The following is a 13,255-nucleotide window of genomic DNA, read 5'->3' as shown; positions in this document are numbered from 1 at the left end:
TATCTTCTAGGTTTTTGTCTGTGCTTAGCTCTATTCAGTTTATTTTTATAGAAAAAAAAACTCCCCAGTCCTTGCCGTTGACAAGTATATTCATAACATGATGCAGCCACCACCATGCTTGAAAATATGAAGCATTGTGTGCAGTGAGTGTTGGATTTGCACCAAACATAACGCTTTGTATTCAGGATATGAAGTTAATTTCTTTGCCACATTTTTTGCAGTTTTACTTTGGTGACTTACAAACAGGATGCATGTTTTGGAATATATTTATTCTGTACAGGCTTCCTTCTTTCCACTTTGCCATTTAAGTTAGTATTGTGGAGTAAGTACAATGTTGTTGATCCATCCTCAGTTTTCTCACACAGCCATTTTTAAAGTCACTATTTGCCTTCTGGTGAAATCCCTGAGCGGTTTCCTTAAATCTCCGGCAACTGAGTCAGGAAGGCCACCTGCATCTTTGTAGTGACTGGGTGCATTGATAAACCATCCGACATCTATTTAATAACTTCAGCATGCTCAAAGGGATATGCAATGTCTGCTTGTTTTATTTTTACCAATCTACCAGTAGGTGCCCTTCTTTGTGAGGCATTGGAAAACCTCCCTGGTCTTTGTAGTTGAATCTGTGTTTGAAATTCACTGTTTGACTGAGAGACCTTACTGATAATTGTCTGTGTGGGGTACAGAGCTGTGGTAGTCATTCAAAAATCATGTTGAACACTATTATTGCACACAGAGTGAATGTATTTAGGCTTGACTGCCTATTGACCCGAGACATTTTGTATTAATTTGTCAACTTTTCTAAAAACAACATTCCACTTTGACATGATGGGATATAGTGACATATCTCAATTGAATCTATTTAAAATTCAGGCTGTAACACAACAGAATGTGGAAAATACTTTCTGACGGTGCTGTATATATAAACCACAGTAGAAGTCTACCAAGGGCACAGCCGTTCAGGTGGCACAGCCGTTTAGGTGGCACAGCCGTTCAGGTGGCACAGCCGTTCAGGTGGCACAGCTTCATGGACAGGTGGTGGTCCTTTCACTCATCACCTCACACCGTCCCTCGCTTTCCTCGACATCTCCTCCTGAGATTACTTATTTTAGGATAGTAATCATTGCAAACCTTATTCTGAATCTGAACTAATACTTCCTCAATATTAAACCCCACCCCACAGGGCTATTCTGACAGATTCTTCCCTCATCACAATTCAGACCCAATGGAGTTCAGCCCTGCACCAGTTTAATTATAGGACTGAATATGCAGTGGGTAGAGTGGTGATTTGTTGACTGACCTCAGTATGGCAAATCTCCTTGGCTGTTATTAAGGCAGGCTAGATAGGCTCTCTGTTGCAGCCAGTTTCATGAACTACCCCCATTTAAAGTAGAGGCTGACTTCCAACAGTCTGAAGCCAAATGGCCGCTCTCTTGAAATCCTTCTCCAGGTCTCCAGCCTGAGTCATTCTCACTTACCCTGGTTTTACTGGCAGTAGTCTGCTTGGTGATTGTTCAGCTGTTTCTGCACGAATAGAACGGAACCTTTCTGTATCACTCCGGTCTCGCTCTGTGTTATCACGTCTCTCAAACACCTGGGAAATGACATGAAGGGGCTGTGGGTTGATTATTCACTGATTACATTTCCTCATGTTGTGACGCACATCTGTTGTTGGCGATTCTTATACTAATGATAGGTTCTAAGTTCTGGTGCGGATCCAGTTGGACAGAGCACACACTACCGTTCCAAAGTTTGGGGTCACTAAGAAATGTCCTTGTTTTTGAAAGAAAGGCCATTTTTGGGGTGGGGGGTCCATTCGAATGACATCAAATTGATCAGAAATGCAGTGTAGACATTGATAATGTTGTAAATTACTATTGTAGCTGGAAACGGCAGATTTATTTTATGGAATATCTACAAAGGTATCATAGGTACACCAGTCTCAACGTCAACAGTGAAGAGGCGACTCCGGGATGCTGGCCTTCTAGGCAGAGTTGCAAAGAAAATGCCTTATCTCAGACTGGCCAATAAAAAGTAAAGATTAAGATGGGCAAAAGAACACACAGACACTGGACAGAGGAACTCTTTCTAGAAGGCCAGCATCTCGGAGTCGCCTCTTACCTGTCGATGTTGAGACTGGTGTTTTGCGGGTACTATTTAATGAAGCTGCCATTTGACTTGTGAGGTGTCAATTTCTCAAACTAGACACTCTAATGAACTTGTCCTCTTGCTCAGTTGTGCACCGGGGCCTCCCACGCCTCTTTCGGTTCTGGTTAGAGCCAGTTTGAGCTGTTCTGTGAAGGGAGTAGTACACAGTGTTGTACGAGATCTTCAGTTTCTTGGCAATTTCTTGCATGGAATAGCCTTAATTTCTCAGGACAAGAATAGACTGACGAGTTTCAGAAGAAAGTGCTTTGTTTCTGGCCATTTTGAGCCTGTAATCGAACCCACAAATGCTGATGCCGCAGATACTCCGCTAGTCTTAAAAAGGCCAGTTTTAAGGCTTCTTTAATTAGTTCAACAGTTTTCAGCTGTGCTAACCTGATTGCAAAAATAGTTTTCTAATGATCAATTAGCCTTTTAAAATGATAAACTTGGATTAGCTAACACAACATGCCATTGGAACCCAGGAGTGATGGTTGCTGATAATGGGCCTCTGTACGCCTATGTAGATATAACATAAAAAATCAGCCGTTTCCAGCTACAATAGTCATTTACAACATTAACCATGTCTTCACTGTATTTCTGATCAATTTTATGTTATTTTAATGGACAAAAAATGAGCTTTTCTTTCAAAAACAAGGACATTTTAAATGACCCCAAATGTTTGAACGGTAGTGTACATCTCTCTCCCTCCCTCTCTACCACACCTGCTGTCTCGACCTCTGAATGCTCGACTATGATAAGCCAACTGACATTTACTCCTGAGTTGCTGATCTGGTGCACCCTCTACAACCACTGTGATTATTATTTGACCCTGCTGGTCATCTATGAATGTTTGAACATCTTGAACAACGGTCTGTTCTTAATGGCCATGTACTGCTATAATCTCCCCCCCGACACAACCAGAAGAGGACTGGCCACCACTCAGAGCCTGGTTCCTTCCTAGGTTCCTACCATCTAGGGAGTTTTTCCTAGCCACTGTGCATCTGCATTGCTTGCTCTTTGGGGTTTTAGGCTGGGTTTCTGTATTAGCACTTTGTGACATCTGCTGATTTAAAAAAGAAGGGCTTTATAAATACATTTGATATGATTTGACAACTAAAACAAGCCCATATTTATAATATCTGACTAGGCGGAGTCATCTCCTTGTATGTCTAAGATAAACAGTCATTCTCTGTTGCTGGGCAAGAATTGTTCCTCTAATGGTGGTGTTGTGGCCCAGCCTGAGCCCAGAACCTTCTTGGTCAGGGATGTGTGTTTTGTGAGAAGTATTCTCACAAAAAGTATTTTTCTTCTTCTCTTCAACTGTTGTCCTCACCACCACCGCGATGTTGAGTTCCACATCGCTTCTTGCCCTAGTTCCACAGAGACTAGGCTAGTTTATCAGGAGCTGAGACTCAACTGTTGCCCCCTAATTCCTTAGAAATAATCATATACAGAAATGCAAGAACATGTCTGGACGGACGGACACTTTCTGTCCTTCCCCTTGTCTCTGCAACAATGCACACATCCTAACCAATAACAGGTTATTGCTACTAAGAAGCTGCTTATGCAGATAAACGGGCTCATGTCATTCAAATGGCCTCAAGTAAGTTTCCAACATCACTAAAGGGTTGGTTTTCCCAGACCCAAATTCTGGACAAAACAAATGCTATTTCAATGGAGAATCTCCATTGAGAATACCTCTTAGTCTTGGGCTAGGCATAATTGCTCAAGGAAGCGGTCCCTATACTTCAAATCAATGATATAGGAGATTCTAAGTGCAAACAATAGAGATCCATCCACACCATAGAGATCCTGCCATTTCTACTGATACGATGGAATTCTATGGTCCATATACATTTAACCCCACTTCCTCCTCAGTCATGTGTGTTTAAAGGTGACATAGTCAGCAAATGGCCTGTTTGTCCATTAAACAGCAGTGTGTCCGATAGACACCGGAGGGAAATGTCACTGTGCTGCTGCTCTCCTGTGGGGGGAATGTTGACATCCGGTGTCTTAACTGCTATTGGAAATCCATGGTCATTTATCTCGCTAGCCGTGGTTGTGGTGGTGCTGCGGCGAATGTTAGCACCAGGCTAGCCTGCCTCTACCGGTCTGCCTGTCCCTCACGGAGGGGATTATTGTTATCTATAAATTAAACTGTCATTGTTGCTGCTATCCTACAGTGAGCGTGAAAGGGCAATAATGGGGTTGTGGCATTGAGCTAGTTCAAACTCTATAAAGATTTAATCCCAATGTACCAAAGGGAGAATTTCGTCTCATACGACACCTTCCCACTATAATAAGGATTGTTTCTTCCAATATGTCATGTATTGACTGTACCCGTCTTCTCACCCATCTGTATGTAGCTGGAGGCCCCTGGGAACACCCTGGGACCGGAGCAGACCCTCCTGAACTCCTCCCTGCTGGACGACCGGGAGCGCCGTATCTCCCACTCCCTGTACGGAGGCATAGAGGGCCTGGACGACAACCTGATGCCACAGCAGACTCTGATGGGCAGGATGATGGGTGAGTCAGGTGACCCCATAGATACAGATGGAGGACTATAGATGGATACAACCCATTTTAACATGGACATTGGCAAAGTTGAGTCTTATGTCTTACTCTATGGGTGACTCACTATATCAGGGGTAGGCAACTAGATTAAGCCGCGGGACATTTTTGTAGGAGCGGATGGTCCGGCGCAACATAATTATAGTAATTTGTACACTGCAAATTGACCACAACTAAATCCAAAAGGAGATTTGTACTTGAAAATAACAATAATTTCATACCTTGAATACAGTGAGACACGATCATGTCGATTCGTGGAAATACTTTCTTAAATAAAACACATTTTTTTGCTCAATTCCTGGTGATTCTTCTTCTTTTTTTACCCAAAACTAAAATGGCCCCCAATTTTGTTTTACTAAAAACTTTGGGGTGGCCCCAAAAAAATCACTCGCTGGATGGTTTTGGACCGGCCGTCTGTTGCTGACCCCTGCCCTATAGCTTCTCACACCTTTACTGCTGGGTTAGCACCAGATCTGTCTGTCATTCACACTCTACAAACTGGAACCTAACAGTTTTGATAACAGCCAATTCACACCTGAGCCAAGCTCAGATAATGTGGTATTGTTACTGGAACAGCAAGGGCCAAATAATTCAAACTAAGAAGACACCATTTCTGATGACTCCTACTGATAAAAAGTATTCACTTTTAACCATTTTATATACTAGAGAAGGTGGACCATGAGTGGACTGGAATAGGTGCACCATTACCTCGTGTTGTAACATCTGGCCTAGCGGCTGGCTGGTTGCCATCATGAATCTCTGCCGCTCAGTCGTGGCCGGACCGTTAAAATCGTTGTCTTCCCGTCAAACAGCCTGCCTGCCGCCCTGTCTCGCTGTCTGTCAGACCAAGGCCCTCACACACACACACACACACCTGGTCTTCTCTCTTGGGGTAGGCCTGAGGCGCTGTCAGAGCAGGCAAACTCAGGGATTCACAGAGCACACACACACACACGCACCACTGAATCAATCAGAAGGTGCACTGCACCATACAAGGGCCCCTGAGCTGTAAATCATACGCAACCTTTTCCTTGACATTTTCCCGAGACATTAAGATCAGCTGAAAGTTGAATGGAAACTCAAAGCACAGTCAGTTACGCCATTTCCTGTGTTTACAAACCTAATCGTCGCAGATCAAGTAATCCACTGTAAAAACACACATGTGGACCGCAGGGGAAGGTGCTACTTTCTCTATTACAGTAAACCGAATGTTGTTCTTACATTGCCATCACGCTCATCTATATAGGTAGCGTATGAGACCCATTAATACGTTGTTACATCACTCGGCGTCCATCCACTTCCTTGATCAGTGTTTCACTGTGAACCTACTGCAGGATACCAACATACTGACACAGTCTAATGTATCCTGAGCAGGATTGTTGTTGCCCTGTCAGCCCATTTTAACATCAGAACAATGGCCTGAATGTAATCTTTAGAGACAGAGCGTGTAACTGTTGACGTTACAGGATTAAAGTGTCACAAAATGTTCATTGTGAACCATTTAACAACAGCTTGACGGTTATGTCTTAGATTTTCATCTTGGTTGCGTGACTCACTTGTGTGCCTTAATTTCGAGTCATTCTGGTGAGAAAAATCCCCAAATCCCATGGTTCATAGCACGCTGAGTTTATTTCTTCATTATGTCTTTGCATACCTAGAGAACTCAAAGCAGTTAGGAATTTTCTGTCAGGCTTTGTGTCAATGTCAGATTTAAAGTGGTTGGAATAAAGTTAAAGCCGTTTATAAACAGTATTGGGTAGTAACAAATTACATGCAACAGGGATTACCTAATTGTAATCAGCTCGGATGACTTCAAAAAAATGTTAAACAGCTGATTACGTTTAGTATTACTTCAACTAATATCAATAAGAAAATTTGATACCACTTTGTCAGCCTTGCTGTCATTTCGCACACCCTCAGGACGTCTCACATGCATTCAACTCGGCAAAATGTTGTCTAGTTGATCGCCCTCAAGGGTGGATGGCTTCTTTTTGGATTCCAGTTGATTGAATGAGTAGGTAAGGCTGCCAAACCATTTCAACCTGGCCCACTGGTCAGTCATACAGTTGTCTGGACTCCATAGAGTTCTGCCTACTGCTTTGTAGCGTATTTACAGTGCACTTTCTGATTGCGCAAAATGTCAAACCGTGAATGTGGGAAAAACAGTTATAACAGTTGTTAATGTTGAAAAGAAGATGCTTCTCTGTAGGTTGACATTTTATTCATCAACTCTTATATTAAACGAAGGGGCACTCATGTCAGCCATTCACTGTGAGTGCATACATGACATGTGCTGTTAGATATAGGCCTATACATGACATGTGCTGTTAGATATAGGCATATATATGACATGTACTGTTAGATATAGGCCTATACATGACATGTGCTGTTAGATATAGGCCTATACATGACATGTGCTGTTAGAAATAGGCCTATACATGACATGTGCTGTTAGATATAGGCCTATACATGACATGTGCTGTTAGATATAGGCCTATACATGACATGTACTGTTAGATATAGGCCTATACATGACATGTGCTGTTAGATATAGGCCTATACATGACATGTGCTGTTAGATATAGGCCTATACATGAAATGTACAGTTAGATATAGGCCTATACATGACATGTGCTGTTAGATATAGGCCTATACATAACATGTACTGTTAGATATAGGCCTATACATGACATGTGCTGTTAGATATAGGCCTATACAGTGGGGCAAAAAGTATTTAGTCAGCCACCAATTGTGCAAGTTCTCCCACTTAAAAAGATGAGAGAGGCCTGTAATTTTCATCATAGGTACACTTCAACTATGACAGACAAAATGAGAAAAAAAATCTAGAAAATCACATTGTAGGACTTTTTATGAATTTATTTGCAAATTATGGTGGGAAATAAGTATTTGGTCAGTAACAAAAGTTTATCTCAATACTTTGTTATATACCCTTTGTTGGCAATAACAGAGGTCAAATATTTTCTGTAAGTCTTCACAAGGTATTCACACACTGTTGCTGGTATTTTGGCCCATTCCTCCATGCAGGTCTCCTCTCGAGCAGTGATGTTTTGGGGCTGTTGCTGGGCAACACGGACCTTCAACTCCCTCCAAAGATTTTCTATGGGGTTGAGATCTGGAGACTGGCTAGGCCACTCCAGGACCTTGAAATGCTTCTTACGAAGCCACTCTTTCGTTGCCCGGGCGGTGTGTTTGGGATCATTGTCATGCTGAAAACACAGCCACGTTTCATCTTCAATGCCCTTGCTGATGGAAGGAGGTTTTCACTCAAAATCTCATGATACATGGCCCCATTCATTCTTTCCTTTACACGGATCAGTCGTCCTGGTCCCTTTGCATAAAAACAGCCCCAAAGCATGATGTTTCCACCCCCATGCTTCACAGTAGGTATGGTGTTCTTTGGATGCAACGCAGCATTCTTTGTCCTGCAAACATGATGAGTTGAGTTTTTACCAAAAAGTTATATTTTGGTTTCATCTGACCATATGACATTTTTCTTTTTTTTTTTGCTCACCGTTCTTGTGATCATTTTGACCCCACGGGGTGAGATCTTGCATGGAGCCCCAGATCAAGGGAGATTATCAGTGAAGACCACAAATGTCACACTTGTATGTCTTCCATTTCCTAATAATTGCTCCCACAGTTGATTTCGTCAAACCAAGCTGCTTACCTATTGCAGATTGTCTTCCCAGCCTGGTGCAGGTCTACAATTTTGTTTCTTGTGTCCTTTGACAACTCTTTGGTCTTGGCCATAGTGGAATTTGGAGTGTGACTGTTTGAGGTTGTGGACAGGTGTCTTTTATACTGATAACAAGTTAAAACAGGTGCCATTAATCCAGGTAACGAGTGGAGGACAGAGGAGCCTCTTAAAGAAGTTGTTACAGGTCTGTGAGAGACAGAAATCTTGCAGGTGACCAAATACTTATTTTCCACCATAATTTGCAAATCAATTCATAAAAATCCTACAATGTGATTTTTTTTTTTTTTAAATCTCATTTTGTCTGTCATAGTTGAAGTGTACCTATGATGAAAATTACAGGCCTCTCTCATCTTTTTAAGTGTGAGAACTTGCACAATTGGTGGCTGACTAAATACTTTTTTGCCACACTGTACATGACATGTACTGTTAGATATAGGCCTATACATTACATGTGCTGTTAGATATAGGCCTATACATGACATGTACAGTTAGATATAGGCCTATACATGAAATGTACTGTTAGATATAGGCCTATACATGACATGTACTGTTAGATATAGGCCTGTCAATTACATGGCAAACGATCAGCAATAATTAGGCTACATTTAGAGTTAAATACCTCAGGTGGTGAACTAGTCCCACATGAATTATCTTAATGTGATATTTCTAAATGTGATGTCTCTAAATAAAATGTACAGAAAACGGACCTTTCATTACTCTGACGTTCTTTCTTGCACTGTACCCAATGATTTTTGAAAACTCACTTGATAGGTCGATGTCCTGGTTGTGTGGTTTTACAGACCTGTTTAATGCATTATGTACACACTTTATGAGAACACTTATGTATTCTATGTACATTATGTATGTACATTATGTATGTACATTGTAATGTTTGGTAACATGTTTATTTTCCCTCAACTCCAACCTCATCTGATGCGTAATACAGATGTGGGTAGAGCAATGTCAACATGAGGGGTGCAAATTACCAACGATCACAAAAGCTCTGATGCGTAAAGTCTGATAAAGAGCAGTGATACTAGCAAGAGCAGTGTGCGGGTTTCTTGTTTTTTTCTCATGTGCCTGGGTGTTCAAAGTCATTACGTTACTCGTTTTGTGTAATCCGGAGGATTATGTTACTGATTACTTTATTTTTCATGTAACTGTAATCAGTAACTAATTACAAGGAATTCCGCCCAACCCTGTTTATAAACCAGTATTTTAATTCACTGGCGTCATTTAATAAGAGAATGAAGAACCGTGCTTGAATTCCAAATGGCACCCTATTCCAAAAAGTAGTGCACTATCAAGGGAATAGGGTGCAATTTGAGGAACAGGCAGCGAATAAAATGTTTTCAATGTAGTTCAACTATTCCCCTCCGTTACCCTTTCAAATCCCTCTCCTCCCACAGTGCTTATGAACTATTAAAGGGAGAGTTCACCCAAATTACTATCACTTAATAATTACATTTTTCCCTAAAATAATTTTGAAAGACACCTTTATCATGATCTGTTGTGTAGACTAACTTGGATGTCATGGCAAAATGTAAATTTCATCATAAAGAGACATACCCAAAAGTAACTGCTGTTCGTGTGTAATTACCTGATTCTGACGTGCCAAAACTTGGTATGTTTGGAAAGAAGACATCTGGGAGGAAATTATCAGGAGATAGATAGGAGTTGGATAGTTCAGAAAACACAAGATCAGGGTCACACAAAATAACCTTTTTTATTTTGAAAGTAATCTTTCATTGACAAGCTTTAAGAAAATGATTGATTCCCAGAGCTGGAAACACATCAGAGGGCTTCCACAACATGTGAACAATATCAGAAAAAAATGGGATTGATAGACCTATGGGCAGATGTTTTAGCTAGTGGTGTCAGGTGTGTTCACGGGACATTTCCAAATGTCCCTAAACCTCTCCAAAGTGACATATGTCTGTAAATTAGGTCATTCCAGTGCTATTACATATTTGCAATCCCTAAATGCTATTTGTTCAGTATAAAAACACAATTTTTACCATATCAACCTCAGTCAAACATTGTGGTGGTGTTATGGGTTATCCAGGGTACATTCAAGTGTCCTTTCAACCTCACCAAATGTGTCCGAATGTGGTAATTGCACACTGGATTTGGCTAAAAGTTGTTCACTATAAAAAACTACATCTCTACAACACCGACCTCTCTCAAACATTGTGATGGTGTCGTGGGACATACCGGGGATATCCAAGTGTTTTCGTCATATTTTGCGCAAAGATAGTCACTCGATGGACATTCAATGTTGCCGTTATGTTATCATCAGATAACAGATAACATCCAGCAATAGGCTAGAATTGTTCCTACCAACCTAAGGATTAATTTCATACCAAACCTTGTAGCTGTAGCTCAAACACATACCAAATCGAAGCTTACCGTGTAAGATGTTTGGTGAAAACGTTGTGTTAAATGAACATTTTAACTCTCAGGCCTGATGACCAATAACGGTAGGTCACAGGCAGACAAATAAGACATCCTCATGATCTGTGGAGTCCCGGCTTTCAGTGTGAATCAACGTATTCCGTGTTTATTTTGATTATGCTTCACGACACTAACCAAAATGTAGGTGGCAGCCATCTTGAAGTGAGGTCATTGGCTTGGCTTGGCCTGCCCTTATACATTTGTATGCACATATATGGTAGTAAGTCACACCAATGATTTTAAGGCACAGTTTAATAGCCAAAATACTCCACTTTCCGCAGACACCCTCCTTTTCCAGATAGGGGCTACTGTTCTCATACCAGACTGAATTGAATAAAAAAATCAATTTGAGTCCCCAAATATGGGGACTTTACATTTAAGGGGTTTTAAACAGTATCTGTCACACTTCGTCTCCTATCCAATGTCTGTCCATGTCATAGATTCAGACAGGGAGTTATTTTGAGATCAAATGAGCTTGGCACAGGTATGCCTAGCCCGCTCCTAGTTGTACCATCACTCCTGGTGACAGAGAAAACAAAGTATCCGTTCTGTCTATTAGATTACACGTACGGTACTCGACAGGGCATTACTAACCATTTCATATGTCTTAGATTAAGTTTTGTAACCAAATGTTTTATTAGACAATGTTAGTGTGATGTTAGATTACTATACTGTATATCAATTCATGTGAATTGTAAAGCCGAAGTGAACTGTAATCGTGGAGATTAAAAATGTCAGCCGATAATAAATCACCAGGCTGAACATGTCGGCTGAACATGTTCTTTTCATTCATCTCTCTGATTACAGTTAGAGTTACGTTATTGGACTAGTCCCTCTCAGTGGTGTAATAAGCCATTTGCTCATGAGATTTGGCAATACGGATTTCCGTCTTGGTACCAATATATATGGTACCATCTAGCTCTGGCAACATCGTCGTTGGAATAGTCCCCTCCAGTGGTTTTCACATCCACCTCCTTATATGAATGGATATTTCCAACCCCCACATTGTAGGCTGCTATTCCTCATTTCAGAGTCCTCTCTCTGTTCCAGTTGAACTTTTCCTTTATCTTATTGATGAATTCAATGAGATACCCAGTGGCTTCTTCAAGATGTTCCTCACTGTCCCATTCCCCCTTAGGATTCAGGTGTTCTCCACCGCTTCGGGTAATGCCAAAGGCCCATTCCATAGTCCCCCTCCCCAGCCTGGTTTGGGGGTTCGTGGGGGGGTCCGTGGCCCTTATTGCTCTCCCACCCGCTCTCCCACAGATTATAGCTGGGTGTTTATCACACTTTATCGACGATGTCCTTGTACTTTGTCATGTCATCCACATCTTCCCTTGCCATTTTGCCAGATGCATCCTCCCCTGCAGTGTAGTGGTTTGCTCCTGCTGTCTCCCTTGAGGCACCAGGAGTTTCAACCAGCATAAACCACCCTAAGGCTCTGTACAACAAAGGCAGAGTTGAGATATGGCTGACTTCTTCATTCAGTCGCTCGGCTTTCTTCCTTGTGGCCAAGTGGTCGCCTCAGTTGAATGTTGCGTTGACAGTGTGCACACCCGCCGTCATTTTTTTTATTATAGAGTCGACCTACATGGATTGCTGTTCTTCTATTGGTTTGGGGAGTACGCATGATTTCCAGGAAACCGTTGCTCAGTTCATATAAACCAAGCCCAATATGGGAATAGCTGAAATTCAACCACGACTGTGCAAGGTATAAAAACACAACCCAGGCTTGTTGCATTATTTTTCCTGGTTTGAAAAACATGCTATTTTACATCCAAAATTCAAAACAGAATAAGTACATCACTTTGAACCTCAACACTGTTTAGCTAGACTCTGTGATGCTGCTTGCCCCTGAGAATACAATGGCAAAATGAGTTAAAGTTGCATTGTTTTAGTTAAGACTGGTCATGATCGGGGCTAACAAAGGTTTTGTCTTTGCCAAATTTCTCTGATCACTTTCCCATTGTTGTGCAGACCTTCCCCACTGCTATGACAATTAGCTACAGAGGATAAGAGACTTCAGTAAATTATTCTCTTCTTTAGGCAACGGCTCGTTTTTTCAAGAAGTGCACTGCAGGCAATTCCCCTGCTTATGCTAATTAGGGAGATGGACTTGGACAGTGGAGGAAAAAAAAACTTCTCTCTTCTGCATCCCTCGTCTCTCGCCCAATTATTCTCACCTCTCGCCATCTCTCATTTCATCTGGCCAGCCTGCCTTTCTACTTCTCGGCCATTAAATCCTGCTCCTCTCAAAATTCACCGGTCTGTTTCCACATAGTCTCTGATAATTGCTTCTATTGAAGACAAGGCAATTCTGTAAAGAAGCTGTAACTATTGGTCCTTTGTCCCGATGTCTGATTGTAT

General features: G+C 41.6%; 1 protein-coding gene across 6 annotated transcripts in view; it reads left to right on the top strand.

Moving 5' to 3' along the window:
- LOC110530242 (partitioning defective 3 homolog) overlaps positions 1-13,255 on the top strand; it is a 252,036-nt gene that overhangs the window by 154,470 nt on the left and 84,311 nt on the right. For all 6 annotated transcript variants that reach the window (XR_005052926.1, XM_021613147.2, XM_021613143.2 and 3 more), the window contains one exon: positions 4,512-4,671. Coding sequence is in view for 5 of the 6 variants with exons in the window: in XM_021613147.2 (XP_021468822.2) it covers positions 4,512-4,671 (160 nt within the window). In the remaining variant the exon portion in view is untranslated. The remainder of the gene's footprint in view (positions 1-4,511; positions 4,672-13,255) is intronic.

Source organism: Oncorhynchus mykiss, chromosome 8 (genome assembly GCF_013265735.2).
Source record: "Oncorhynchus mykiss isolate Arlee chromosome 8, USDA_OmykA_1.1, whole genome shotgun sequence".
Taxonomy (NCBI): Eukaryota; Metazoa; Chordata; class Actinopteri; order Salmoniformes; family Salmonidae; genus Oncorhynchus; species Oncorhynchus mykiss.
The sequence above is the reverse complement of the archived record's forward strand: the minus strand, read 5'-3'. Positions and strand labels throughout refer to the sequence as shown.